Source organism: Ursus americanus, chromosome 4 (genome assembly GCF_024610735.1).
Source record: "Ursus americanus isolate L20-20 chromosome 4, mUrsAme1.1.p, whole genome shotgun sequence".
Lineage (NCBI taxonomy): Eukaryota > Metazoa > Chordata > Mammalia > Carnivora > Ursidae > Ursus > Ursus americanus.
In genome coordinates this window covers 91607879-91633302 of record NC_142130.1, presented here as the reverse complement: position 1 = coordinate 91633302, position 25424 = coordinate 91607879, and the positions used below count along the sequence as shown (strand labels likewise).

Sequence of the window (25424 nt, the reverse complement as noted above, 5' to 3'; positions counted from 1 at the left end):
ATACTTTTATACAAGGCCAGACCTTTTAATGTGCCCTTTAAAAAAAAAGCATGAAATTTAAAAGTCTAACTCCTGACAGTCTGTAAAGCAGATGCTGAGGGAAAAGCGGGGTGGGGGTGGGGGGTTGTTATCATAAGACACACATGTAGTACCAAAGATAAGAAGTAAAATTCAATTTAGAATCTATGAATATTAGAATTTTGAAGCAAAATGAGACCATACAGACCACTGGCTCCAAATTCTATCACTTCAATGATGAAGAAACTAAGATCCAAGAGAAGCTAAGGAATTGAATACTAGTCATCCTATTCTGCTAAACTGGACTCCATGCTGGTACCCAAACAGGTGACCTAACTCTCCTCAACCCCATGTCTCTAAGTCCTATGTCCACCTGTCCGACTACGTCCATGTTCATAGCTCGGACTCTAGCCCTGCACCAAGGCATCGTCTCTCCCAGGAAGAACACAAGTGCTTGATTGTCCAGCACTCGCTCCAGTCCTCCCTTACTGAGCTTATGCCCAAATTATAGTTATTTGTATATTCATCTTATTCCCTTTTCTATAATATAAGGTCCTTGAGGGCAGGGATTACCATAAGCATTTCTGAGCTCCTGGTTAACTCCCAGCTCGGGCAGGGACCTTAAAGCAGTAGTAAAAACAAGGTTTTTAGTGAACTGAATTAGGGAAGAAGTTGGGCCACAGCCTACTTTTCTTGACTCCCCATTCTAAGTTCTTACCACTACAATAGCTGTGCTATTTCTAGATTCTGCAAACATCCCCTCCTCTTCAGGGCAATGTTTTCTTGAAGGTTACAATTTAAACCATTTACTGATAAATTCTGTCCATTCAATATGCAACCTTTGCCATGATACCATCAATGTATCTAAGATCTGTGAACAGTATGATATATAATCAGTGTAACACACCCATCTGAGCACCCCTACAACACTAAGCTCAACAGAATAAAAACATTTTATCAAAAAAATCACTATTCTTAATCACTTACTTGCCCAAATAAGCAGGCTGTACCATAATAATTCTTACTATTTTGTCAAGTATTAAATAAGCTAGGTCCTTCACAGATTTGTTTTCCCCCCCTCAGCCCAGATATGGTATAAACTGAAACAGCCCACACACCCATTATGTCAAAGAACTCATCCAGAGCATTATGCAGCCCTGGGAACTTGTCTCTGTGCTCTTCCAGCAGCCATATTAAACACCGCGCTTCCTTTAGTGATGCTGGCTCACAGAAGTAATCAAGCTGCTTTCCTTCTATAGAGGCTAGTTTATGACCATATTTCTCATTCCAGAGGAAGGTCATGATGCTAAAATCAAGCTCCTTAAGAGATGCCCCATAACGAGAAAAAAAAGGTCCTGTGGCATCTAAACCTGTAATAAAAACAAAACCCAAATCAGAAAAAGGGAAAATCATTTACCATAAAATCACATTCAATCTTAAATCTCTGAATAGCAGTTTGCTTACAGTTTGCCAATATTTTCAGTGAAAACAAACATCTGAATACAAACTTGTTCAAGCTATTTTGTATTTCAGAAATACCACTTAACACTGATATGCTAATTACAATAGTTCTTATCTATTAGTTGAATAAGGTGGGCCAAAGACTTCTTACATAATAGATCATATAAGCTTCTATGGTCATTTTTATTAGACTTCAGTAATGAAAGCAAGGCGTTAAATTCCTGTAAAAATATAACAACTTTTTTACTAATTCAAGATTTTCATTCTAATTAGTACAAACTAGCAAGATTTTAGTGCTTTTCTACACATATTCCATAGTAACAATAATATACAAATGCTTCCCAAGTGCCTTTAAAACAGGAAAGGGGTCAACAAACCCCCCAACACCTCCATTAATGACTCCTTATCCTCGAAAATATCATGGCTTCTTACCCTCCTTCAAAAATCAGGATGATCCCTATTTCCACTTTTATTCCACCTTCTAACAAATCAGAAAAAGAAGCAGCTGCAACCTCATACCACTGCTACTGCTACCCTTACTAACATAGCCACCAAAAGGCAAAAGACTAGTTCTGGTCTATCTTCCCACCCATCTTACATATAGCACAATCCCCTCTTATGTCAGCCATAGTTTCTCGGCATATGAAGCAGACTGCTGAGTCAGAATTATCCTGGATAGATGTTTCCTCCAGATCAAAGAGTTACCTTGCAGATGTCATGCTGCATGAAAAATGTGCTCATTGAAGGGAAGGCAAGAGGTCACTTCTAGTATTAAAATGTTACTCTCCTCCTGCACCCCGCAAATAAACTGACCTCTCATGTTAAATATGAGTCTATCTTCCAAAGCGGATTAAAGTTAAAAAATAACATTATAGGGGCGCCTGGGTGGCACAGCGGTTAAGCGCCTGCCTTCAGCTCAGGGCGTGATCCCGGTGTTATGGGATCAAGCCCCACATCAGGCTCCTCTGCTGGGAGCCTGCTCTTCCTCTCCCACTCCCCCTGCTTGTGTTCCCTCTCTCGCTGGCTGTCTCTATCTCTGTCAAATAAATAAATAAAATCTTAAAAAAAAATAACATTATAATTTACTTATTTGATTGTTAACAGATGCAAATGACAACCTTATCACTTAAGAGTGATTTTCTGGGACCAGAAACCCATGCAGACCTATGCTCAAAGCAGCAACACTTAGTTATCAACTATGTCGAGCTTCCTGCCATCTTACTTTGTTTCTACTGACAGAAATTTATCAATATATTCTCTGAAACTCTAGAATTCTAAGAGCTCCATGTCCCTAAAAATTCCAGCAGGTGGGGGTGACTTGCAGAGGCCTGGCAGTCTCACTTTGGACTGCTCCGCTGTGGCTCCTGCTGGCCTTGTATCTAACAGCTGCCAAATGAATCATCTACTATCTGAGGCTAGTTACCACCACGGTCACCAAGATAAACAGTGTTCTGGTAGGTACCCAGAGAAATATCAATCTGGTTGAAACTACAACTCTATCTGCAGCTGTTTTCTGCAGTCCCTGCATGGCCTTGGGCAGAGTCTGCTTGGGGGGAGGGGAAAGTCTTCCTCCACCAAATTAGGAAAATCGGGAACAGTACCAGTTTTATAACCCTGTGATTCAACCTCAGAGTATTTTTCTCATAATCCTTAGATACAGATTTGCCTTCGGTGATCCTAAGCAATTAGTTCCATGCACTCTTCCCTCTAAGTTCTCTAAGGAATCGGAGTACAGAACTGTGTAATCCCAGAGGGCACTCAGACAGCCGCCTCCAGGGGATGCTACTGCCCACACCTGTCTCGTATCCACTTCGTTTACATATTTACTAATAGTTTAGCCAAATCAGGACTGGATTTTCTGACTAAACTTTCTTGTGTTTACATCTTTTGAAAGTGTACTGTAACCTATCTACAAAACAACCTAAATTGTGAGTTGGGAGGAAACAGTATTTTTAACCATACAAATTTGTAGTCCTACACTTTAAAAAATCATAAATGATGATAGAAAAATGAAAAAGGGACCAGAGGCCCTGCAGCTCTAGAGAATTCAGAGGCATACCAAAGCTGTTAAGTTTCTGGATCCAGGCGGCTAATTTTGGCTCCACTTCTTTAAGCTCGCTCAAAACATGCAGAAATATCCTGGTCTTTACTCTATTCTTTTCTTGAATCAAGTGACGAATGACATAGTCCACTGCTTCATTTAGAAAATTTCTGCTAGAAAAACAAGTTGTGTAGTCTTCTGTGCTTAAAACCTTCCAAGAAAGCAATTCTTTGAGAAGCTTGGAGGTGTTCAAAATACCAGATTTTATCTTGTCAGCATACTGTTTTATGCACTGCAGAATTCTGTCGTCAAGGAACTGGCAACTCTGAACATTGTCTACAGTTTCTAAGGGTAAATAAAAGTGGTTAGTTAGTGAGCAATGGGCCAATTTGCAAAGATATAAACTGAGAAAGAATAAAACATTACATAATAATATATGTTCAGAGGGATTTGAAATCTAAATTTCAATTCAGTAACAATTAATATAATGCCCAATAAGGTGGATATTTGTGTTTATACTTTAAAGCAAGAATATATTCCTCTTTTCATGTCTTTGACTTCAGCATACCTTTCTGCTCTTCAGTTTTGGGTGGATTACTTTCCCTTAAGTCCTCTTCCATTCTTTCTTGTGCTAATTTTTTTGCTTCCTTTTTTTGGATTTTTCTCTTCAATTTTTTGTCTTCTTTCAGTCTTAGCTTCTCTAGGCTGGTAAGCATTTACAATTAGTAATAATCCACCTTTGTTATAAACTCAATTAACTATCTGCCTATTACAGAAACCATTCTCCAAGCAGTAAGCTAGAAGTTTCCCTTTTAATTTAGAACTTAGCCTGCATCTTCTAATATCAAAAGCTTTTGACACATGTTCAGTTAAAATTAGGGTACTTATTTCATGAAAGCAAGAACTCGATGACTGAGTAACTTAAAATTAAGGGTGGCATGCACACATTGTACAAATGTTATTTCCATGTATATATAAGTTACTGCTTAAGGTAAATAAAAATAGTATAAATTACCCTGCAAGATAATACATATGTACACTCATTTCAAAGAAAGATCCTACAATAAAATATTATTCTCACATCCCAATAATGGCCCACAACACTGGAATTTGGTTGATATGGTTTACAATGAACTCTCTTCAACAAATAATTCTGTTCATCTTTTCTTTTGTTTTTTCTTAGTCACAAATGATGAAAAAAATCACTTCTTGGAACGGAGGACAAGAAACAGGACCAAAAAGAAGAAGAAAAAAGGATTGGAATTATTTGATCTAAACAGTAATATATATAAGTGAATATTTTTGACAGTATATTGAGTTTTTCAGGGTGAGAAATAGTTACTGGTTCAAAAATGTTTGCTGAAGAGAGATAAAAAAGAAAAATGCTTTTGGAATTAAAGTTTAAACAACTGAGAGCTAAGTATGTAAATTTTATCTAAATGCCAAAACTATTAATCAAACATGTCATTTTACAGCATCAAATGTCATAATTTTACTTAAAAATTCAACCACCAAATAATGCTTCTTATTCAAGCTTTTAGTATTTAACCATAGGCTAGTTTTCTTTAAGTTTTAAATATCCATAAGATCATTTAAACACCACTTATTTGGGTATGTGTATACAGCCAATTTAAAAAATATCATAATTTAGAAATCTGCATTTAATAGAATTTTATTCTAATAGACATCATTAAACTACTGATTGATTGTTAAAAATCTTACCTAGAACATTTCTGTTTCAGAATAGGTCTTGGAGGAACCTTTTCTTTTATGACCTTGTGTTCAAACTTTAAATAAAACAAAGACATCCAAAATTTGTCTCATACTCCCATGACATAAAGCACAAAACCACAAGTAACAAGCAGTTCAGAAACACACAATGTTCAATTTGAGAGAGAACAGTGATGATGTTCTGACCCAGACCAAAGTCCAGAAAATTTTAGCAGAACAATTTACTGAAAAGAGGTAGAAGAGTAGACACACTTTAGGAAGCTCAAAAAAAAAAAAAAAAAAAAAAAAAAAAGAGTAAGCAGATCAAATAAACTACAAACACCATTAGAACAAAATTCCTAACACTCCCCTATAGTGAAGTGAAAGGTAATCCTTCAAAACACTCTTCCCCCTTCCTAAGAACTCCACCCTCGTTAATACCCAAAAGTTTACTGGGGATTAAGAAAACAAGATCATTTAAAAGAATAAAAACAGTAAAACTAAAATGTAAAAAGTCTCCTCTTTAAGGATATAAAAGAATGTGAGAATCCTTCATTGCAAAGATACATTCTAACATCCTAGTATTTCCTATATTAAATTAAGGAACATTTCTCCTGGAAAACAAAAGATCCAAATTGTACACCTCCCAAAATTTAAATGATATTTTAAAAGTTATAAACATTTTGGTTAACAATTTGGTAATATTTCCCCTCTATTAGATACTTACTTCACATTTAACTTGACCACCACTGCTGAAAATTATAATCTTAGAAATGATTCCTTCACAGTCAGGAGTAAGACAAATTCCTTGTAGAAAATCCTATTTGATTAAAAAAAAAAGTGCTATATCTCAGAATAAATCCGTATATGTATACCATTTTAACCATCAGGAACAGTCAAGACATGTCTAAAACCTCCTTTAGGGAGGCACTGAAAGTCCCTGCTCCTTGTCTTTGGACTTTCGGAGCCTCCCTTGTAGAAGGAATATACTTCCAGCTGTAGGGCTGACCACGTGACTTGCTTTGGTCAGTGCAGAGTGAGCTGACATAATGTACACCATGTCCACCCAAAAGCTTTAAGAAACAGTGAATGCACTGGCCATTGCTCTTTACCCTCTGCCATGGGAACATATTCCGGTCACTCATCAACCTCAATTCAGAAACAAAGAACACACACCTACACAGACTAGAGCTGCTGGCCCACAGCTGCGGAACTCTAGGACAATTAACGTAAGCAAGAGATGAACCCTTCTTATTATAAATCAAGATATACTTGGGTTGTGTATTACTTCAATATATGCTAGTGCAAGATGACTAATTTACAGGGAGTATTTTAACTCACAGCAATGGTTAAGACCACTAAGGGTGCACCCCACTAAGGGTAACTGAATTAATGTCAGACAAAGACATAGCAAAAGTGACTCAATGGCAACAATTAATTGGTTATATCATTGTATCTTTAGTTAACTATGTGAAAATGCATAAAATCTGAGAATTTATTTCTATCAAATGTGAAAAATTCCTCTTGCCAACAAACACTTAGCACAGCACCTTACTCTTTTCTCCAACAAGACTAGGGGCTTGCATGAGGCTAAGCAGTATAGAAAATGGTCTTCTTAACTAATGATGTACTATACGCTGGCTAACTGAACATAATAATAAGTAAATAAATAAAAAAGAAAAAAGAAAATGTTTTTCTTTTTTTAAAAGTTCATGGCTTATAGGAATCAGAAACAAATGAATGCAAATAAGATTATAAAATTGTGCCTTCTCTCAAAGTATATGTAGCTAATGGTAATTAATATTATCTTGCTAATTAAGAAAAACCACAAGGAGAAGTAGCAGTACCAGATTTAAGTTATTTCTTAGTACAAATTATCTCATCAAATATGGTAGAAAATAAAAAATTTGAGACCCCAATTCTGCATCAGAACGTTAACATCGGACATTTAAACTTTTATTTTTGATCAGATTCCCAATATAAAAACTGGTTAAACAATTTATTAAAGGCCTCTACGGTTACTACCCTAATGCCAGTATAAAATAAAAACAAAAACTGGTTTTCTACTTTATCATTAAAGTTTTAATTTAAAACTTTTTAGTTATGTTTAGAATGCACAGAAAGGAATTTATATTCACTAAAAACTTTTCCTGAAGATTCTCAGGGGAAAAAAAATCAACATAAATTAAGCATACTACAAAATCCAGACTAATTGTGAACTTACCTTGTCAATTTTATCATTAAAAGTTGTTGTTTTCAACTTCTTCCAACAGTTCATGTGAAATTCTATTTTACAGTACTGGCAGCAGCTGATTCGTATAAAACCCTAGGGGTTTAAAACAGTGCTTAATACACATTTAAAGATGTCTACACATACACACTCTCTTTCACAATCACAACACACATATTAAGATAAAGAGAGAGCTGTCTGCACTCACCTGGCAAACATAACTAGATATCACATTCTCTCCTGGGAAGTACAATCCTTCTATACCCCTAAATGCCTATTGCTAGAGAAAGAGAACTTAACCGACATATTCACTTCCATGGCGTATAGCTGTAGCATCCTTTAGAGTACCAAATATTTTATAAACATTATTCATTTGATCTACGAACCAGGGAGAGTAGGTAGTTACTATCTTCTTGAATAAAGTAAGGCCCAGTAACTCAATTAAGTGCCAGACCTGGTTTCAGACTTAGGTCTCCAGGAGCTAATTCAGTGGTCACAATAGCCTTTAGATTCCTGGATTCAAATTTTACAAGAAATTAAAATTGCAAACAATCAGAAGTAACAATTTCATTTTCTTTCCTGTGCTAAAAAACAGGCAAATTATACGAACAGTGGCTAGAAAGGGGAAACAGAATTAGCTAGCCTGCCTTCTTAGGTTACTACCCCTGCGCTCAGTGTTTATTTAGTGGCTCTGGGTCCCCAAATGAGATGATGTGGACCTACAGAAGTCCCCAGGGGGAAGGGTAGAAAAGAGGACAAAAACTGCCAACAGCAGAGAACTTGTATACTTCCAATTACAGAACTTGTTCTGAATCCATTTTAAGGCACAATTCTGCAAGTTACTGTCCTACTGCACATTCATTATGTACCTTGAAGTCCGGATCAGTTATATATATCTGGATTTTGGAATATCCATGGCACTTCTGATAGCAACAAATGGCATCTGGCACTGGAGGGAACCTGCATTCTTCAATAAATTTCTCTAATAGCATCTAAAACAAAAATAAACAAAAACAATATTACAACACTAATTTGTCAATAAAAATGCTTATGATTTCAGTAACTTCTTGCCATCAAAATACTTCCAGCATAGGAACGACAAAATGTTTTTTAGTGAAGAATAAACTACATATAACTTTTAAAGTTTTTCTTTTTAAAGATTTTATTTATTTATTTGAGAGAGAGACAGAGATAGAGAGTACAAGCCAGGAGGAGAGGGAGAAGCAGGTTCCCCACTGAGCAGAGAGCCCGACACGGGGCTCAATCAAAGGACCCTGGGATCACGACCGACTGAGCCATCCAGGCACCCCTTAAAGTTTTTCTTTTCAGAAGGAGGTTGATACACGGGGCACCTGGGTCGTTCAGCTGGTTAAGAGCCTGACTCTTGATTTCGGCTCAGGTAATGATCTCAGGGTTGTGAGATCAAGCCCCTCATCACACTCTGTGCCCAGCCTGCTGGAGATTCTCTCTCTCTCCCTTGCACGCACTTGTGCTCATTCTCTCTCTCTCAAAAAAAAAGGGGGGGGGGCTGATACAGAGACATATCCAGAGATAAAGTTAGGAAAAAAAGACTGAACAAAAAGTTTCAGAATTTCAGAGTCAGAATCAAAATCCTATCCCATGTTATCATCATCAAGCCTCAGTTTAGAAGGTATAGCTCTTAGAAATGTCCCCGGTGTATCAACCTTACAAGGTATAACTCAGAGGGAGTCAGATGAGGTAGAAAAACCCTTGGGAATCTACCCTTCTCCTCCCTTCCAGTATCACTTCACCTGGGATCCTACCATCCTCACTCATCTTGTGCATTTCCTTGGAGAATTACCCCAGGGCCACTGAAGCCCCCAAGACACTCGTGCCATGCTTCCAGTGCTGGCTTTCCTCTGTCTCCACCCCAATCTACTATAAACAGAACATCCAGTGATTTTTTTTAAACAGTTTTGTTGAGATGTAATTCACACATCACACAATCTACACATTTAAAATGTATATAGTTCAGTGGTTTTCAGTATATTCACAGGCTTGTACAACCACTGCCTCAGTCTAAATTTAAACAATTTTATCACCTAACAAAAAACTCCATCCCCATTAGCAGTCCCTCCTCATTTCCTCCCAATCCTCAAGACCCTGACAACCACTAATCTACTTTGTCTCTAAATACAGATTTGCCTATTCTGGAAATTTTAGATAAATACAATCATACGACATGTGGCCTTTGTGTCTGGCTTCTTTTACTTAGCATGTTTTCAAGGTTTATCCAAGCTGTAGTACTTATCAGTACATTACTCTTTATGGGCAGATAATATTCAATTATATGGATAGGCCACTATATGGTTTTATGAATGGCTTATGGTTTTATTTAACCTCTCACCAGTTGATGGACACGTGAGCTGTTCCCACTTTTTAGCTATTATGAATAACGTTGCTATAAACTTTCATGTACACATTTTTGTGAGAACATGTTTTCCTTTCTCTGTATAAGTCTAGGAATGAAACTGCTGGGTCATATGGTAACTTTATCTGTACTCTATTGAGGAGCTGCCAGACCATTTCACATGTCCACCAGCAAAATATGGGGGTTTAGATACAGAGACATATCCAGAGATATGTATCAACACTTTTGACTGTCTGCCTTCTCAATTATAGCCTTCCTGCTGTGTGAAGTTGTATCTCATTATGGTTTTAATTTGCATTTCTCTGATAGCTAATGTTGCTGAACATCTTTCACAGGTTTATTGGCTATTTGCAGAAATTGTTGGCAGATGTGCCTTTTCAGATCCTTTGGCTACTTTTCATTTATTTTTTATTTAATTCCAGTATAATGGCTACTTTTAATTAAAAATTGTCTTTTCATTATTGAGTCTTAAGAGCGGACTCCTGTGCTTTTAAAAGCTTTAGCCAAAAGCAAGTTCTGTATACATGCCAGGGTTCCCCACAAGTAAAGGCCTATTCTAGTCAACCCACACATAATTTAGTCTTTCCAGAACTAGCAAAGCATCCTATGTCTCTGGATATGAGATCAAATTTATATTTTCCAAGTCCTCTAGTGCCATCTTAATAATTACAGTCACTATGATGAAACAGCAATGCTATACCTTTCTCTAAGCACAAGCAGTAAGTCATATTACTTAATAATGCATGCTCTGAACTCAGAATGCCTAGAGGCAAGTCCCACCTCCACTACTTCCTAGTTGTTTAACCTTAAGCTCATCACTTAATGTCCCAAACTTAATCTTCCTCTTCAGTAAAATGAGAATAATCATAGTACTCATCTTGTAGGGTTGCTGTAAAGACTAAAGGTATGATAAATGGAAGCTGTATGACTGTCACACAGGAAATATTTAACAAATGTTAGTGATTCTCACTAGTCTTTAAAGGGCAAACATGTGGGGATGATGAGGACAGACTGCCCCTACCTCCTTGTCTTCTGATACCCAAGTCAGTCAGTGCAGATGGGCTTTTCTAATTAGTTAGAAGCTCTTTGAAGAAATAAATGGTTACCTTTATTTTCCCAGGCTGAGTCTCTTCGATAATCACATTACTTGTGGGCCAAGTTAACACTCCAGGAAGACGACAAATCAAAGTTCTTGCTTTCTCAAAATGATTGAGAGCTTCTAGAAATCTGAAGTCGTAATTAGGAAGAAAGAAGGTATTAAAGCTGTCATAAGAATTTTCATTCCCCAAAATAAAAGTTACAGAAATTTCAAGTTTACTAATAAGAGTACATTTGATAAAACACCATTCAGAAATATTCAACGGAACCTATATTTTCTTTAAAAAAACAAAGGCATGTCGAATCACTATACTGTACACCTGAAATTAATATAACACTCTTTAACTAGAATTAAAATAAAAACTTAAAAAAAAAGGAAGGCATTATTGTTTGCTATAAAAGTAACATAAATGAATCAACAAATCTGCCTGGACACTGGCTTTATTATAGTAGGTGCATACTACTCCCTTTTAAAGTTATAATTTATTGGGACGCCTGGGTGACTCAGTTGGTTAAGTGTCTGCCTTCGGCTCAGGTCATGATCCCAGAGTCCTGGGATCGAGTCCTTCATCAGGTTCCCTGCTCAGCGGGAAGCCTGCTTCTCCCTCTCCCTCTGTCATTCCCCCTACTTGTGCTTGTACTCTCTCTGTCAAACAAATAAATAAAATCTTTAAAAAAAAAAAGTTTCCAACAATTAAAACAGAAAATTGAAAATTGAATAATTTGGTTGTTCCATTTTTATTTTCATTTACTAAGCTAATTAGATTTCTACAAGAGAAATGACAACCATTCACTTCAACTAATTAATCATAATTTTTTTTTCTTTAAACTCAACTCTATTAGGACATCTATTAGTAAAAACCACTCTTCAGAAAAAAATCTAGAGATCGTGTATGCTGGACATATTTCTTCAACCATAAAGCAGTAAAGTATTTTAACAGATGTGTACATAAATTGTTTTAACTACATGAAATGTTTTAGTTCTGATTCATGTTTTTAAAAAATGTCAATAGATTTCCACAGTCCATTCAACAAAAGAATACTAATACACTGGATTATAAAGTTAACCAGGGCTTTATTATTCTCTTCAGACTAGAGGAGAAAAGTTTCCTGCTTTCTCCAATCTTGAAATTATTTTCCAACTTAAGAACTTTTTTTGCCTATGGGTAAGAAAAATTCACGTGCAGAAAAGCTAGACCACCATCAACATAAGACAGCTAACAACAAGACTTCACCAGAAACTGTACATTACAACAGCAAAAACCAACATATCAGACACTGAACCCCACACCATATTATTTTGAAATTCAAATGTAAATGCTTTTCAAAATGGCAAAGACTTTTTCATTTACCATAATTCTCACGATGTTACATATTTATGATTATTCCTAGATCTTATAACTACATGTGACTACTGCATTAAAAACATGTATCTTAAATAAGTTATGCCAAACTTTGAAATTAATTTAATTTGCTGTTACTATTACAGATGATTGCTAAATCCTCACTGTCCCTCCCTTTACCAGATTCTTAATATAATTCAGCCTGGTCACAAAATAACTTCAGGAAGTAAAAGAACTTTCTTTAATATCTAAAAAAATCTATAAAGGAAGCTCTAGGCACATTCCAAAACTGGGTTCCCAAGAGTCCCAAAGATCTGATAAAATTTCCCTTAGGAGGACCTGGCTGGCTCAGTCAGAAAAGCATGCAACTCTTGATCTCAGGGCTGTGAGTTTGAGCCCCAGGTTGGGTGTAGATTATTTAAAAATAAAAATCTTTAAAAAATTACCCTAAAAGGACAGATGAATATTCAAGATCAAAAGCTATGAATGATATTCAATCAGTCAACAATTATTTCTTTATAAAGTAACCTAACACACCTACCAATATATTGGGTGTTGAGTGCAGGAACAGGGAGATTTTTGGTTTTCTTTTTGTTATTGTTGCTTTACAGTTAATGATACTGTTTTATGCTGCCAAAAATATGGAACGCTTCACAAATTTGTATGTCATCCTTGCACAGGGGCCATGCTAATCTTCTCTGTATTATTCCAATTTTAGTCTATGTGCTGCCCAAGCAAGCAGTGAACAAGGGAGTTCTTTTTAAAGCTCAATGCATAATCCTATCCCCAAAGGGCCATATAGCAATTTGGGAAGATAAGACATGAAACATTTGCAGAACAACTACATAAACTTTGAGTGGCGATTCCAACTATAGAAGAAGTTCTGTGGGGCTCCTGGGTGGCACAGCGGTTAAGCGCCTGCCTTCGGCTCAGGGCGTGATCCCGGCGTTCCGGGATCGAGTCCCACATCAGGCTCCTCCGCTATGAGCCTGCTTCTTCCTCTCCCACTCCCCCTGCTTGTGTTCCCTCTCTCGCTGGCTGTCTCTATCTCTGTCAAATAAATAAATAAAATCTTAAAAAAAAAAAAAAAAAAAAAAAAAAGAAGTTCTGTGACGAGATTTTTTATTTCTAACTCATGATGTCTTTGAACAGATATCTATCTCATACTAAAATCATCTTCATACAGGTTTTGGGGGGAGACAGATATTTTGGTAACCAAAAAATTATACAATCTAACATAATATAATAAAAAATATTATTAAAAAAATAAATAAAATAAATCCTGAAAAAAAATTATACAGACTTGTAAAGCATTAATTTATATCAATTCAGTCACCATTTATAAGTGACATATACTAACAGAAAAAATACAAAATCCTTTGTGTCTAATCATCTTGTTCCTGACTTTCTCAAAATAAGGAAGCACTAGGAGCTGAACTGATTGGCCATATTTTAATTATTAATATTGATACAGAAATGCTGGTCCTCCAAGCAAACATGATAACAATCTGCCACAAAGAAGATAACAATATAATTCCAGAAAAGGGACCTCCATAACATCAGACTTCAACTGAGTTATCCACCCTGAGTATAAAAGAGCATAGTCTCCACTAACCTGTTCTTTTTCAAATATACTTTTCCAATTCCACAGTAGGCCAAGCAATCAAGTCCCTCATTGGGGTAGTGTTCAATCATCCTCTTAAACTGGTTTTCAGCTTCAGATAATTCCTTCAGTAGCAATAAAAACAATGATCACTTAAACTACAAAAGAAATACTGGAACACATTTTATCTGAAGGTTGATTCTTTTTCTGTAATATTACAAACAAATGTATATCCAAAAATTTCATGGCAAAATTAAACCTTCTTCATTTTATTTTCTTAGCAAGTATACAAATTTTGACCATACGATATACAGAGACACAACCAAAGCGATCTGGCTTGAGAATGAAAAGTTGGCGTGGAACACATCAGACAACAAACCAAATGAGCACTTACTATTACAAAGAGAGGGCCTGGTATGTGCTGGCTAACACTAAAAGGTGTGAATTCATAGTAAAAACACTGATTAGATGCAAACACACCATGACATCTATCCTTGCAAGTGCTGCTCCCTTGGGATATAGGCACTCTAATAATGTTACCCACAATATTTTGTGGCATATAAAGATAAATGCTCTCTTTTTAAAATAGTGCTTTACTTACATCGAAAACCGGGGATGTACTGTATGGTGACTAACATAATATAATAAAAAATCATTATTAATAAAAAAATAAATGAATAAATAAAATAGTGCTTTAGCAAAAGCTTTACAGAACTTAGAGTACATTCTTTTGAATATTCTCAATAGTAGAAACTTCTGTGCTTTGAATGAATTCTGTTCTGGAAAAAATCCAGAAGAAACTTAGCTCAAGGCAATCCTGGTAACCCCACTGTGGGTGAAAAAGGAAATGTCACTACAAAATGGGAGTTTATAAGACGCTTTGAGGCCAGTTCCAAAGGAGGCATTCCAAAAATGTTTTAAGCAAGAGCTGTACTGGGGCAAATACACTGCTTACTTCGGGGGCTACTGTGAATAATGGCATTCTTTTAAATGTCCAAATTCTACAATACCTGTTTTATTTGTTTAATCAGTCTAATTCAAAGTAAATCACAAATGCAGTGAACTACTTCTTCAATTTTGATAAAGGAAAACAGTATTTATTATCACTCTGCCAAGAATAGAAGAATTGAGATCATGAAGTCCTGTCTCCAACAATCTATTAGAAAATAGAATTAGGCCTTAATGGAAGACATTCATCTGTCACATCAAGATCAAGGAAAGAAGCATGTAACAAGGAAAATGAACCTCAGACACTGTAAACCACTTTGAGAGTGGAACCTAAAAGATGACTTGATCCTTATTAGGTAGCAGTTAGGGTTAAGCCTTCATTTAGCCAAGGAAGCTTGGAGGCCAAGTTGGCAGAAAGGATATATTATACCTGAGGTAATCCTAGAGCAATTCTAACTTTTACTGAAAACTGAAACACCACAGAAAGCAAATTATAGCTGACACTTGAACAATGCAGGGGCTAGGGGTAACCCATGCAATCAAAAATACAGGTATAACTTCTGATTCCCCCAAAACTTTACTAATAGCCTACCTGACCAGAAGTCTTATCAATAATACAGAGCAGATTAACACATATTTTGTATACATATTATATTCTGTAAACTTATAATAAAGCAAGAGAAAAGAAAATCATAAGAAAAAATACATTCGCAGTGCTGTACTATATTTTTTAAAACAATCCATATATAAGTAGATCCATGCAATTCAAACTGTGTTGTTCAAGGGTCAACTGTATAATGCTGTACAGTGCAGATAAGCACACCTTCCAGGAAAGCACTGAAGGACCATGAGTAATGGGAACCATGTGTGCTCCCACCTATACACTGATTGTATGTCGTTATGGGAAGCCTGCACTCCAGAAAACAATAAAATACCCAAATACTATCACCCAGAACTAAGAGATCTTAACACAAAGCTGAACTCTCCTTTCTTAATCTCCCCAGGCCCATTCCTTCCTCCCAACATTAAATGCAACCATTATCTTAAACTAGGCTAGCCCGTGGTTTTTTTCACCTTTATAAGAGGCAGAGATAGTCATTAAACAATATATGCTACCATTTCATACGTTTTCCAAATTGTACATAAGTGGTTATCACAATGTTTGTTATGTTCTCCGTCTTTTTCACTCATGTTCTCTTAAACCTGTGATGATACAGATTTACTTTTTATACAAGTAAAAAAATTCCTACTGGTTGTCTAGCACGGCTTTTTTCTAATTGGATCACATTTTCTTTTCAATAAAAACAACACAAATTAAACACGTATTTCAGAAGAAACTATCAGAAAGAAATAAGCCGAAGAGGGAAAACTATTTTTTACATGTCTTCTAAAATTAATGGCATATTTTAACTGTTTATCATCTCTTACCAATCTTACCTCAGGCTGTCCTATTCCAAGGAGAGAAACAGCAAGTCCGTAGACTACTAAGACATAGTTAATCATGGCCAGGTTCAATTGCTGTCAATAAAAATGCTCCAGTTAAAAATCTGAACACAATTTTGCCCAACTTGCATCATACCAACCTGTTAGCCACAACAGAAAAAAAAAAAAAACTGTAATGAAATCTCTCTAATCAGTATGATTGGGACAAAGGCCAAACAGAATTAGAAAACGTATTTTAAAAAGATATGCAGTTATACTGAAATCAAGTATTTAAAACACAGAAACATTGTCTCAGAGTTCCCTGAAGGGGTGGTTCATAGCAAATTAGAATAACTGAGTCATCATATTCTTTCGCATGTAAGTGGATACTAGGGACAGATAAAGACATTTGTTTACAATCCTGCATAAACTATTTACCTACCTAATTCTTTCTGGATGAAAAGATCTGACTAAAGCAAATCCAAAACGTTGATTCAGTACTTTTGTAGGAGAAGAAGCCAAGCGTTCTAATGATCACCAAGTAGACGCGAGGAGAGAGTCTAAGCCTGGGTCACATATTGAGTGCAACCATAAAGGTCGAATCAGAGTGTTACCTGCTTCTCACAACCTGGAGCAGATTCAGCCTATCTCAGGTAGGTCTCAGGTACGTTAATACAATGAAGTCAAAGCCTTGGTTCTCTTCTACATTCACCTGAAATGCATCTGCATTGACAGACTGTAAGACGGCAATTTTACCTTTATTTTTTGAGGATCTAAACCATTGAGCAATTCCGTGAAGGCCTGTGCAGCACTGCGGCAGCGCTGCTCCAGCAAGGCCGTGTAACCATCCTGGATCAAGCTTCTCAGCATTTTCATTATATTAGCAAAATCCTGCAAAAAAGAAATTCTATTAAGTAATCGAGAGCTATGTGTGTTTAGGCAAAAACTTAAGATGCAAAGTCATCATAGGCAGCTGTATTTTATAACTGATCATAAAATATGTAAATAAATACCCAAAGCTGCCCTTTATGTGTTACACTCCCTTCTCTACACAGCACTTCTACAGTGAAAATTGAAAGGTACTACTTCACCATCGTATTTCCAACATTCCTACTGCTACTCAGGACAAGAAAGGGTAGTTCATTTTACACTACATGGTTCTATGTCTTGCTCACTTTTCCAGATTGAAAAGACAGCATTTAGAAGTTTTAACAGCACAAACAGAGAACACCAGCCACCATCTAAATAACTGTTTCGCTGACTAGAATTAGACAAATAAGAACAAGCAATCAATTTACTGATCACTATCAGATTTTAACATCTACCCTTGTGCTCTGGAACAAACTTTAATTCTCAGCAAGAAATGGGTATTTCGATCTTTGGTTCTACTTCTGCCCGACATGTACTTGAAGAGAACTCAATAAAATTATCAGAAGAGATGTTAGAGGGAAGAGCATAAGAAATAAAAAACAAAAACAAAAGTGCTATAATATACCTTGAAATAAAGCGAGGAAAAAAAAACTTTATCTTTGGATATATATGTGAACATGCATTACAATTTGAATTCAAGTTTTAGTTGCATGGCAATAGCTATCAGTCACAAAAGTTCCATTAGACAGACTACAAATTAAGCCTAGATTTCCTCACTCCTTGCCATACATGTGTACACCATCCAGGAAAGCAGAAAATGCAAATATGTGTGTGATATTCCTCACTGTTCCTAACAAGATCCAAAAGGAGGCCCCGTTGCACAAAGCACAGAGGGAAGATCAGTATGGTCACAATTAACAGAAGCAGCCTACTGGTTTTCATCCAATGAATCAAAATTTAGGAGAACTTTCTGCCAGAATACACACAGAGAAAAGAGTAGCTCTCACATAAACTTGGTATTTGCTAAGGTATTTTAAAAGCTCAAGGATAGCTATATTTATGTCAAGACATGAATTCTAAGTTATAGATGATGATATACTACCCCCACAAATACTACTTATTAACCTTGAATGAACTGATTCCATTTTAATCTCTTTCACAGTCTAGAAAAGAGAGCCATATAACCTCATGTTTTCATTAAAAATTATTTCTCTCAGGGGTGCCTAGGTGGCTCAGTCAGTTGGGCACCCAACTCTTGGTTTCCACTCAGGTTGTGATCTCATGGGTCATGAGAATGAGCCCCACGTAGGGCTCTGCACTCAGCATGGAGTCTGCTTGGGATTCTCTCTCTCCCTCGGCCCCTCCCCCCACTCACGGGCAAGTGCGTGCTCTCTCTCTTAAATAAAAATCAGCCTTAAAAAAATCATTTTTCTCAGTACAATACAAAAAACTATCATGGAGTACTAAAAGCTCCATAAGAGTAGGCTGGGTCGCAGTGCCATATACCCAGTCTCTCTCAGACTTCAGCACAGACAGGGGCCTAACCCAAAGTGTGCTGAATGAACAAGGGAAGGCTCAAAAATAACTATCATACTTATTTAAATCATCTCTAATCTTTCCAGGTTGTCTTTTTTTAAGATTTTATTTATTTATTTGACAGAGAGAAAGACAGCTAGCGAGAGAGGGAACACAAGCAGGGGAAGTGGGAGAGGAAGAAGCAGGCTCCCAGCGGAGGAGCCTGATGTGGGGCTCGATCCCAGAACGCTGGGATCACGCCCCGAGCCGAAGGCAGACGCTTAATGACTGAGCCACCCAGGCGCCCCCCAGGTTGTTTTTTCTAATTAAGTCCTTCACAGTTTTTAGAGTCAGTAAAATCAATATAAAAAGACATAATTTAAAAATCTCCAAATGTCAGAAATTCTAAAGATGCTTTTATGCAACTAATTAGAAATGTTTTCATAAACTGCTTGAAACATGTTTCATTCCTACAGTCCTCTGTAAGATATTTGTGATATATACCTAAAATAGTTAAGTGAATTTTAAAATGACCCCCATATTAAAACACGTATTGTATTCCATATGTTAATATACATTTTTTGGAGTGAAATTTGTATCTTAGAAGAAATAAAACTGTGTTTACATTAAGGACTAATCGTCAAAGCAGACTCCTACGAATCACGGTTATCCAAAACAGACAATCTTTCACTTACTACTACATGGTCTACAAGTGTTCAGTGACTAGAATAGTGACCAGCCATGGTTCCGTAAATTCTGGATTTCATCAAGGTTTCTATTTGTTCTTGAATCCGTTTTTGTAAGTTGGATTTTTTTAGGAATTTTTCCACTTCATCTATATACATTTTCAAATTTCTGGGTATGAAGTTGTTCATAATAGTATTTTGATGTATTTGTAATACTCAAGGATCTATAGTAATGCATCCTTGTTCATTCTTGAAATTGTTTTATGTTTTCTTTTCTTTCTTTCTTAATCAGCTGCAACACCAGTGTATAAATTTTATTTATACTGGCAAAGAATCAACTGTTAGCTCTGTGGATTCTTCCTTATATGTTTGTTTCCAGTTCATTATTTTCTACTTTGATCTTTATTATTATTTCCTTCCTTCTACTTCTTTGAGTTTGTTTGTTGTTTTTCTTTTTATCTAGCTCCCGGGATAAATACGTCATTAATTTAAAAGTTTTTTCTTTTAATACATATATTTAACTAGATAAATTTCCTTCAAAGTAATCCTTTAGCTCTATCCCTTGTAATTTTTAGAAGACTTTTTCTCTTAGTTTTAGGTTTACAACAAAATTGAAAGGGGGGGGTACAGAAATTTCCATATACTCTTTGCCTCCTCATGTACACCCACTATCAGTATCACTCATCAGAATGGTATATTTGACATATCTATATTTTTTATTGAAGTATAGTTAACATACAATGCCATACTAATTCCAGGTATACAACATAGTGATTCGACAATGCTAAACATTAGGCAGCGCTCACCACAATAAGTATAGTTACCATCAGTCACCAGCCAGAGTTATTACAATATTATTGACTATATTCTCTATACTGCACTTTTCACCCTGTGGTTATTTATTTCATAACTGAAGTTTGAACTTTTTTTTTTTAAAGATTTTATTTATTTATTTGACAGAGACAGCCAGCCAGCGAGAGACAGAACACAAGCAGGGGGAGTGGGAGAGGAAGAAGCAGGCTCCTAGCGGAGGAGCCTGATGTGGGGCTCGATCCCAAAACGCTGGGATCACACCCTGAGCCGAAGGCAGATGCTTAACGACTGCGCCACCCAGGCACCCCTGAAGTTTGAACTTCTTAATCCCCTTCATGTATTTCACTCATCCTCCCATCGTCTCCCTTCTGGCAACCACCAGTATGTCGTCCGTATTTATGACACTTTCTGCTTTTGTGTTTGCGTTTGTTCATTTGTTTTGTTTTTCAGATTCACATATAAGTGAAATCACATGGTATTGCCTTTCTCTAACTTATTTCACTTAGCAAAATACTCCCTAGGTCCATCCATGTTGTTAAGAATGGCAATATTATATTCTTTTTTTATTGCTAAGTAATACTCCATTGTATATGTGTGTGTACGTGTGTGTACATCTTCTTTAACCCAGAACGGTATATTTCTTACCAAAGATGAACTTCATGGATACATCTTAATCAGCCAAAGTCTAGTTTACCACAGGATACACTCTTGGTGTCATATATTCTACAGGTTTGGATAAATGTATAAAGACATATATCTACCATGATAATATTATAGAGAATTTTCACTGCCCTAAAAATCCTCTGTGCTCTGCCTATTCATCTTTTCCCCCTTAATGTATACTTTTTAATTACTTCCTAAATACCACAAAAAGAATTTGATATACAAAATTACCTATTACTGTTAAAATCATTCAAAGACTAAAAAGTTCCCTCTTTAACAGCATTAAGGTAGGTGTAATAAAATTGCAAGTGCTTAAACTTTTTAAAATACTTTAAATCATTTTTAAATGCTTATCTATTTTTTAAAATTTTTTACTTTTAAGTAACCTGTACACCCAACATGGGTCTCGAACTTACAACCAGAGATTAAGAGTTGCATGCTCTACCAAGTTAGCTAGCTAGGTGCCCCTTAAACTATTTATCTTAAAACTAAAAACTTTGGAAAGCAAAGATCCCAAATCTTTAAATCTCTGAGAAGCGAACAATTCTGCAGTATCAACCATTAGTTAAATTTCTGGTTAAAGTGATTATCAAGTTAATTTCTAAATTAGTGATAATTTGGTTTCTTAGCAGTCATATATTAAATCATATGTCCATAACTTAAATTATAAAAAATAAATCTCAGATGTACATGGTTAGACTTAATTCATATGATAAATGTTTTGTTCAAAGTCTTTGCTTTTTTCATTAGAAATAAGCCTTTTCCTTTACCTGGTGTGCAGCCCTGGAAGATTTAGAAAACTGTTTTTCCAAGATGTTCTTCAAATCTACTGGTAAAGTCCCTTGTGAACTAGAACTAACAGAGAAAAGTGTTGAGTTATTTTAAAATAAAACATTCTTGCTTATATAAAGAATATATTTACTGAAGGCCATTTTTTAAAAACTGAAGTACAGCTGACATACAATGTTACATTAGCCTCAGGCATACAACTCAGTTATTCCACAATGCTATACATTACGCAAAGCTCACCATAATAAGTGCAGTCACCACCTGTCACCATACAACATTATTACAATATTATTGACTATATTTCCTATGCTATACTTTCCATCTCCATGTGAAGGTCATTTTAAACATTGAAAAAATGGAGAGTCACAAGTTCCTACGTTGAAATATTACCAAGAAGTTGATTCTCCCCACATTAATCTCTAAATACAATGAAATCTCAATAAAATCCCTATAAAATTAGAGATGAAGGGGGAGCAGATGAATTGATTATAAAGATGGTATGGAAGAAAAACTTAAAGAAAAAAGAAATTAGGGGGATTTACGCTGATCATCAGAAGTTATTATAAATGTAGTCATAACAACATAGCCTTGAAACAAGAAATGTGCCCAATAAACATTGCAAAGATGCTCCATCTCATATGAAAACCAATAATTAGATACAACTGTTTCAGAAAGTCTGACTCCCCATGTTGGTGAGGGTAAGGAAAACTCAGGTACCCTAGGTGGTATATTCTGACACCAAATAGTTGCCATTTTCCACGTCAATTCTCCAACACCAAGTGTCTAACAACTCAACTCCATTTTGACACCAACTCTGGAGTTAACACAGGCCGCCACATATTAAAGGCTCAGTCCCACAAGACTGACCCCACTTCAGACAAAATATCCTTACCCCTACTGTCGGCCACAATGAGGTGCTCAGGCTACTCACACTACTGCCCGGTGGACTACAAACTCAGTTTCCTGTGACCCTCCCTCAGGTTCAACAACTTCCTAGAATGACTCACTGAACCCAGGAAAGTGCTCTACTTATCATTACTAGCTTATTATAAAGGATATAACTCACAACAGCCCAATGGAAGAGATGCACAGGAAGGTTTAGGGGAGGAGAATGCTGCAAAGCTTTTGTGCTGCCCCATAGTGCACCACCTTCCCAGTATCTCCATGTATTCAGCAACCCAGAAGATCCCCCACCCCAGTGGTTTAGAGGTTTCTTCTATCAAAGTTTCATTACATAAGCATGACTAATCATTACTAGTCATTGGTAACTGAACTCAATTCCCAGGCCCCTTCCCCTTCTTGGAGATGAGGGGGTGGAGCTGAGAGTTCCAACCCTCCAATCACACATTTGGTCTTTATGGTGACCAACCCCAATCCTGAAGGTGGGGGACCAGCCTTGAGTCATCTCATTAGTATAGGTAAGGTAGAAAGAAGTTCATTATGAATAACAAGATACTCTTATCACTCTGAAAGTTCCAAGGGTTTTAAGTGCTCTATGACAAAAACTGAGGACAAAGACCAAATAAACATATATATTTTTTTATTATACCACACACTTCCACAGCTCAGTAAGAGTATGAACAGTGCTCATTTTCTGGGAGGACAATGTGACAGTATCTAGCAAAGTTAAAATTATACATCCTCTTTGACAGAACAATTCCACTCTGGAAATTTCTTCTTCAAATATACATCTATACTATGAAATACCCTGTAGCCATGAAAATGAAGGATGTAGATCTCCATGATCTGATATGTGAAGATATGCAAGATACTTGAAAGAAATAAAAAAAAAAAAAAAGCAAGTTATAGGCCAGAAAGATCCTAACAACAATAAAAATGATAGTAATACCAATAATGATAGTTCAAGTGTACTGAGCATTTACCACGTTCCAGGGCTTTACGTGTTTCATGTGGTTACCCCACTTAATCATTAATAACCTCATGAAGTAGACATAATCAAATAAGAAGATCTCAATTTGAAAACAAAAAACAAAATATCGGAAAATAAATTTTTCTTTAGCAGAACAGTTTAAAATTATAACTATGCGTTCAAAGAATGACCCTGTAAAGTTTTTGGTTTCTTTTGAGGGTTAACAAGGGGAGAAGAAGATCAGGATTTTTCTGCTGAGTAACAGAACAACATAATATCTAAGTCCTTGTTTTAAATTTAATTTTTTGTAGCAGCATCAAAATATAGTCATTTTTAAAGATGGGGCTTTACTAATTTCTCTTAGTGCTTTGGTATTAAAATCCTCCTTGAAGCATCTATCCAGGAATCAGCCTTATGTGAAGAAAAGAGTTGACAGCTGGTCTAACTGTGGCAGAAATGGTTTTGCAGGGTCTCCAGCATCACTTTCCCTAACCTCATGAACTCCTATATTCATTTTAAGATTTACAATTTCACTTTGCAATCAATATATATCTCTGTAGGCAATGGAGGGGTTAATTATAAAGACAGGTGGCAAAAGGTCCTACTGTGAATTTTGGTGGGGGGGTGTTTGATAGAACTAACTTTATAAGTGATCACTTCATTAGTGAACACTTTCCTTTAATGAGAACTACTCAGAAGGGCCCCTAAATACACACATACACATGCCTGTGTGTACAGAATAAGCTTCCTGGTGGCCAAGAACTTGTTAACACAGAGCTCCTAAAGGAAGCCACCAGAGAAGCAATTGTGGGAAAGGTGAAATAAGGTGAGCAGGGAGAAGACGTAATTCTCACTTTATACTTCGCTGAATATTTTTTCTTCGTTTGAGCATGTGTTTTGGGATTTTTAAAAATTAACACTGATATATCTCATCTTCCATGCCTTCCAGACATTTACTAACACCCAGGATTAATAATCCTTTGGCTAAAAACGACACTCTCCTAAAGATATGCCTTCGCTATTTGAAAGGGATTTCAGCACTCATCATAGTTACTATTTCAGACTTTTCCCCCCTTTTACTCTTAAGAGGAGGCTATTAGGGGGGAAAAAACACACAGATGAAAAACATACCTGAACTTCTCCAATTCATTGTTTCGAGATTTTTGTTTTCCTTTATGCTTTGGAGGCTGACCTGTGAATACAAAGTATTTGTTTCTGAAATCTGTTCATAAAAATCAACAAGCCTGAAAGCAAATCAATTAAAAATATGTAAATTGGAATAAGCAGCAAAGGCAGCGATATTTTATGTGAGTGTAACTTAGTACAAACAAGGTGAAAAACCAGCTACAATGATGTTTGTCTATGTATGCTATAAAATTACTGTGAACATTAATGACAATGATATTATTTAGACCTAAAGTCGATACAGAGAGATATAGGCCATAGTTCCTGATCTCAGGTTGTTTATAATCAGATGGGAAGAAAAGACAGTCATCAGTAATGACACAACAACCACCTTTAGGAAGAAGAGATGATAGCATGTTGTTACTGACATATTAATTCCATTTTAATTGCTTTTATAACTCACAGAGGTGAAATCACTTGAGGTCGAGTAGCCAGGAAAAGCCTTAGTGGGGATGCAGCATTTGTATTTAGCTTTAAGAAACAAGTAGGATTTGGGGCACCTGGGTGGCTCAGTCAGTTAAGCATCTGACTTTAGCTCAGGTCATGACCTCAGGGTTCTGGAATGGAGCCCCACAGTGTGCTCAGTGGAGAATCTGCTTGTCCCTTTCCCTCTCCCTCTGACCCTTCCCCCTCTTGTACTCGCTCTCAAGTAAATAATTTAAAAATCTTAAAAAAAAAAAAAAAAGGAAAAAAGAATGAAAGGAAGAGAGAGAAAGAAAAAAGAAACAAACAAGTAGGATTTGGATAGGATGGGCCAAACCCAAGAA

At 36.2% G+C, this 25424-nt stretch overlaps 2 protein-coding genes and 1 non-coding gene across 5 annotated transcripts in view; 1 reads left to right on the top strand and 2 right to left on the bottom strand.

The window, feature by feature from the left end:
• VPS26C (VPS26 endosomal protein sorting factor C) overlaps positions 1-5503 on the top strand; it is a 130014-nt gene extending 124511 nt beyond the window's left edge. The window contains exon 8 of the mRNA XM_087861797.1: positions 4704-5503. Coding sequence (XP_087717923.1) covers positions 4704-4816 — 113 coding nt within the window. The 3' untranslated portion in view covers positions 4817-5503. The remainder of the gene's footprint in view (positions 1-4703) is intronic.
• TTC3 (tetratricopeptide repeat domain 3) overlaps positions 1-25424 on the bottom strand; it is a 116424-nt gene that overhangs the window by 45244 nt on the left and 45756 nt on the right. For all 3 annotated transcript variants that reach the window (XM_087861793.1, XM_087861795.1, XM_087861794.1), the window contains exons 16-28: positions 24604-24664; positions 21584-21668; positions 17023-17157; positions 16282-16362; positions 13909-14021; positions 10959-11079; positions 8330-8452; positions 7455-7556; positions 5958-6050; positions 5243-5307; positions 4089-4225; positions 3539-3865; positions 1137-1388 (exon numbers count right to left, since the gene is read on the bottom strand). In XM_087861793.1, coding sequence (XP_087717919.1) covers positions 1137-1388; positions 3539-3865; positions 4089-4225; positions 5243-5307; positions 5958-6050; positions 7455-7556; positions 8330-8452; positions 10959-11079; positions 13909-14021; positions 16282-16362; positions 17023-17157; positions 21584-21668; positions 24604-24664 — 1695 coding nt within the window. The remainder of the gene's footprint in view (positions 1-1136; positions 1389-3538; positions 3866-4088; positions 4226-5242; positions 5308-5957; positions 6051-7454; positions 7557-8329; positions 8453-10958; positions 11080-13908; positions 14022-16281; positions 16363-17022; positions 17158-21583; positions 21669-24603; positions 24665-25424) is intronic.
• LOC123802692 (U6 spliceosomal RNA) lies at positions 12929-13035 on the bottom strand. The gene has a single exon (XR_006782609.2). It is a non-coding gene; the product is annotated as a U6 spliceosomal RNA (small nuclear RNA).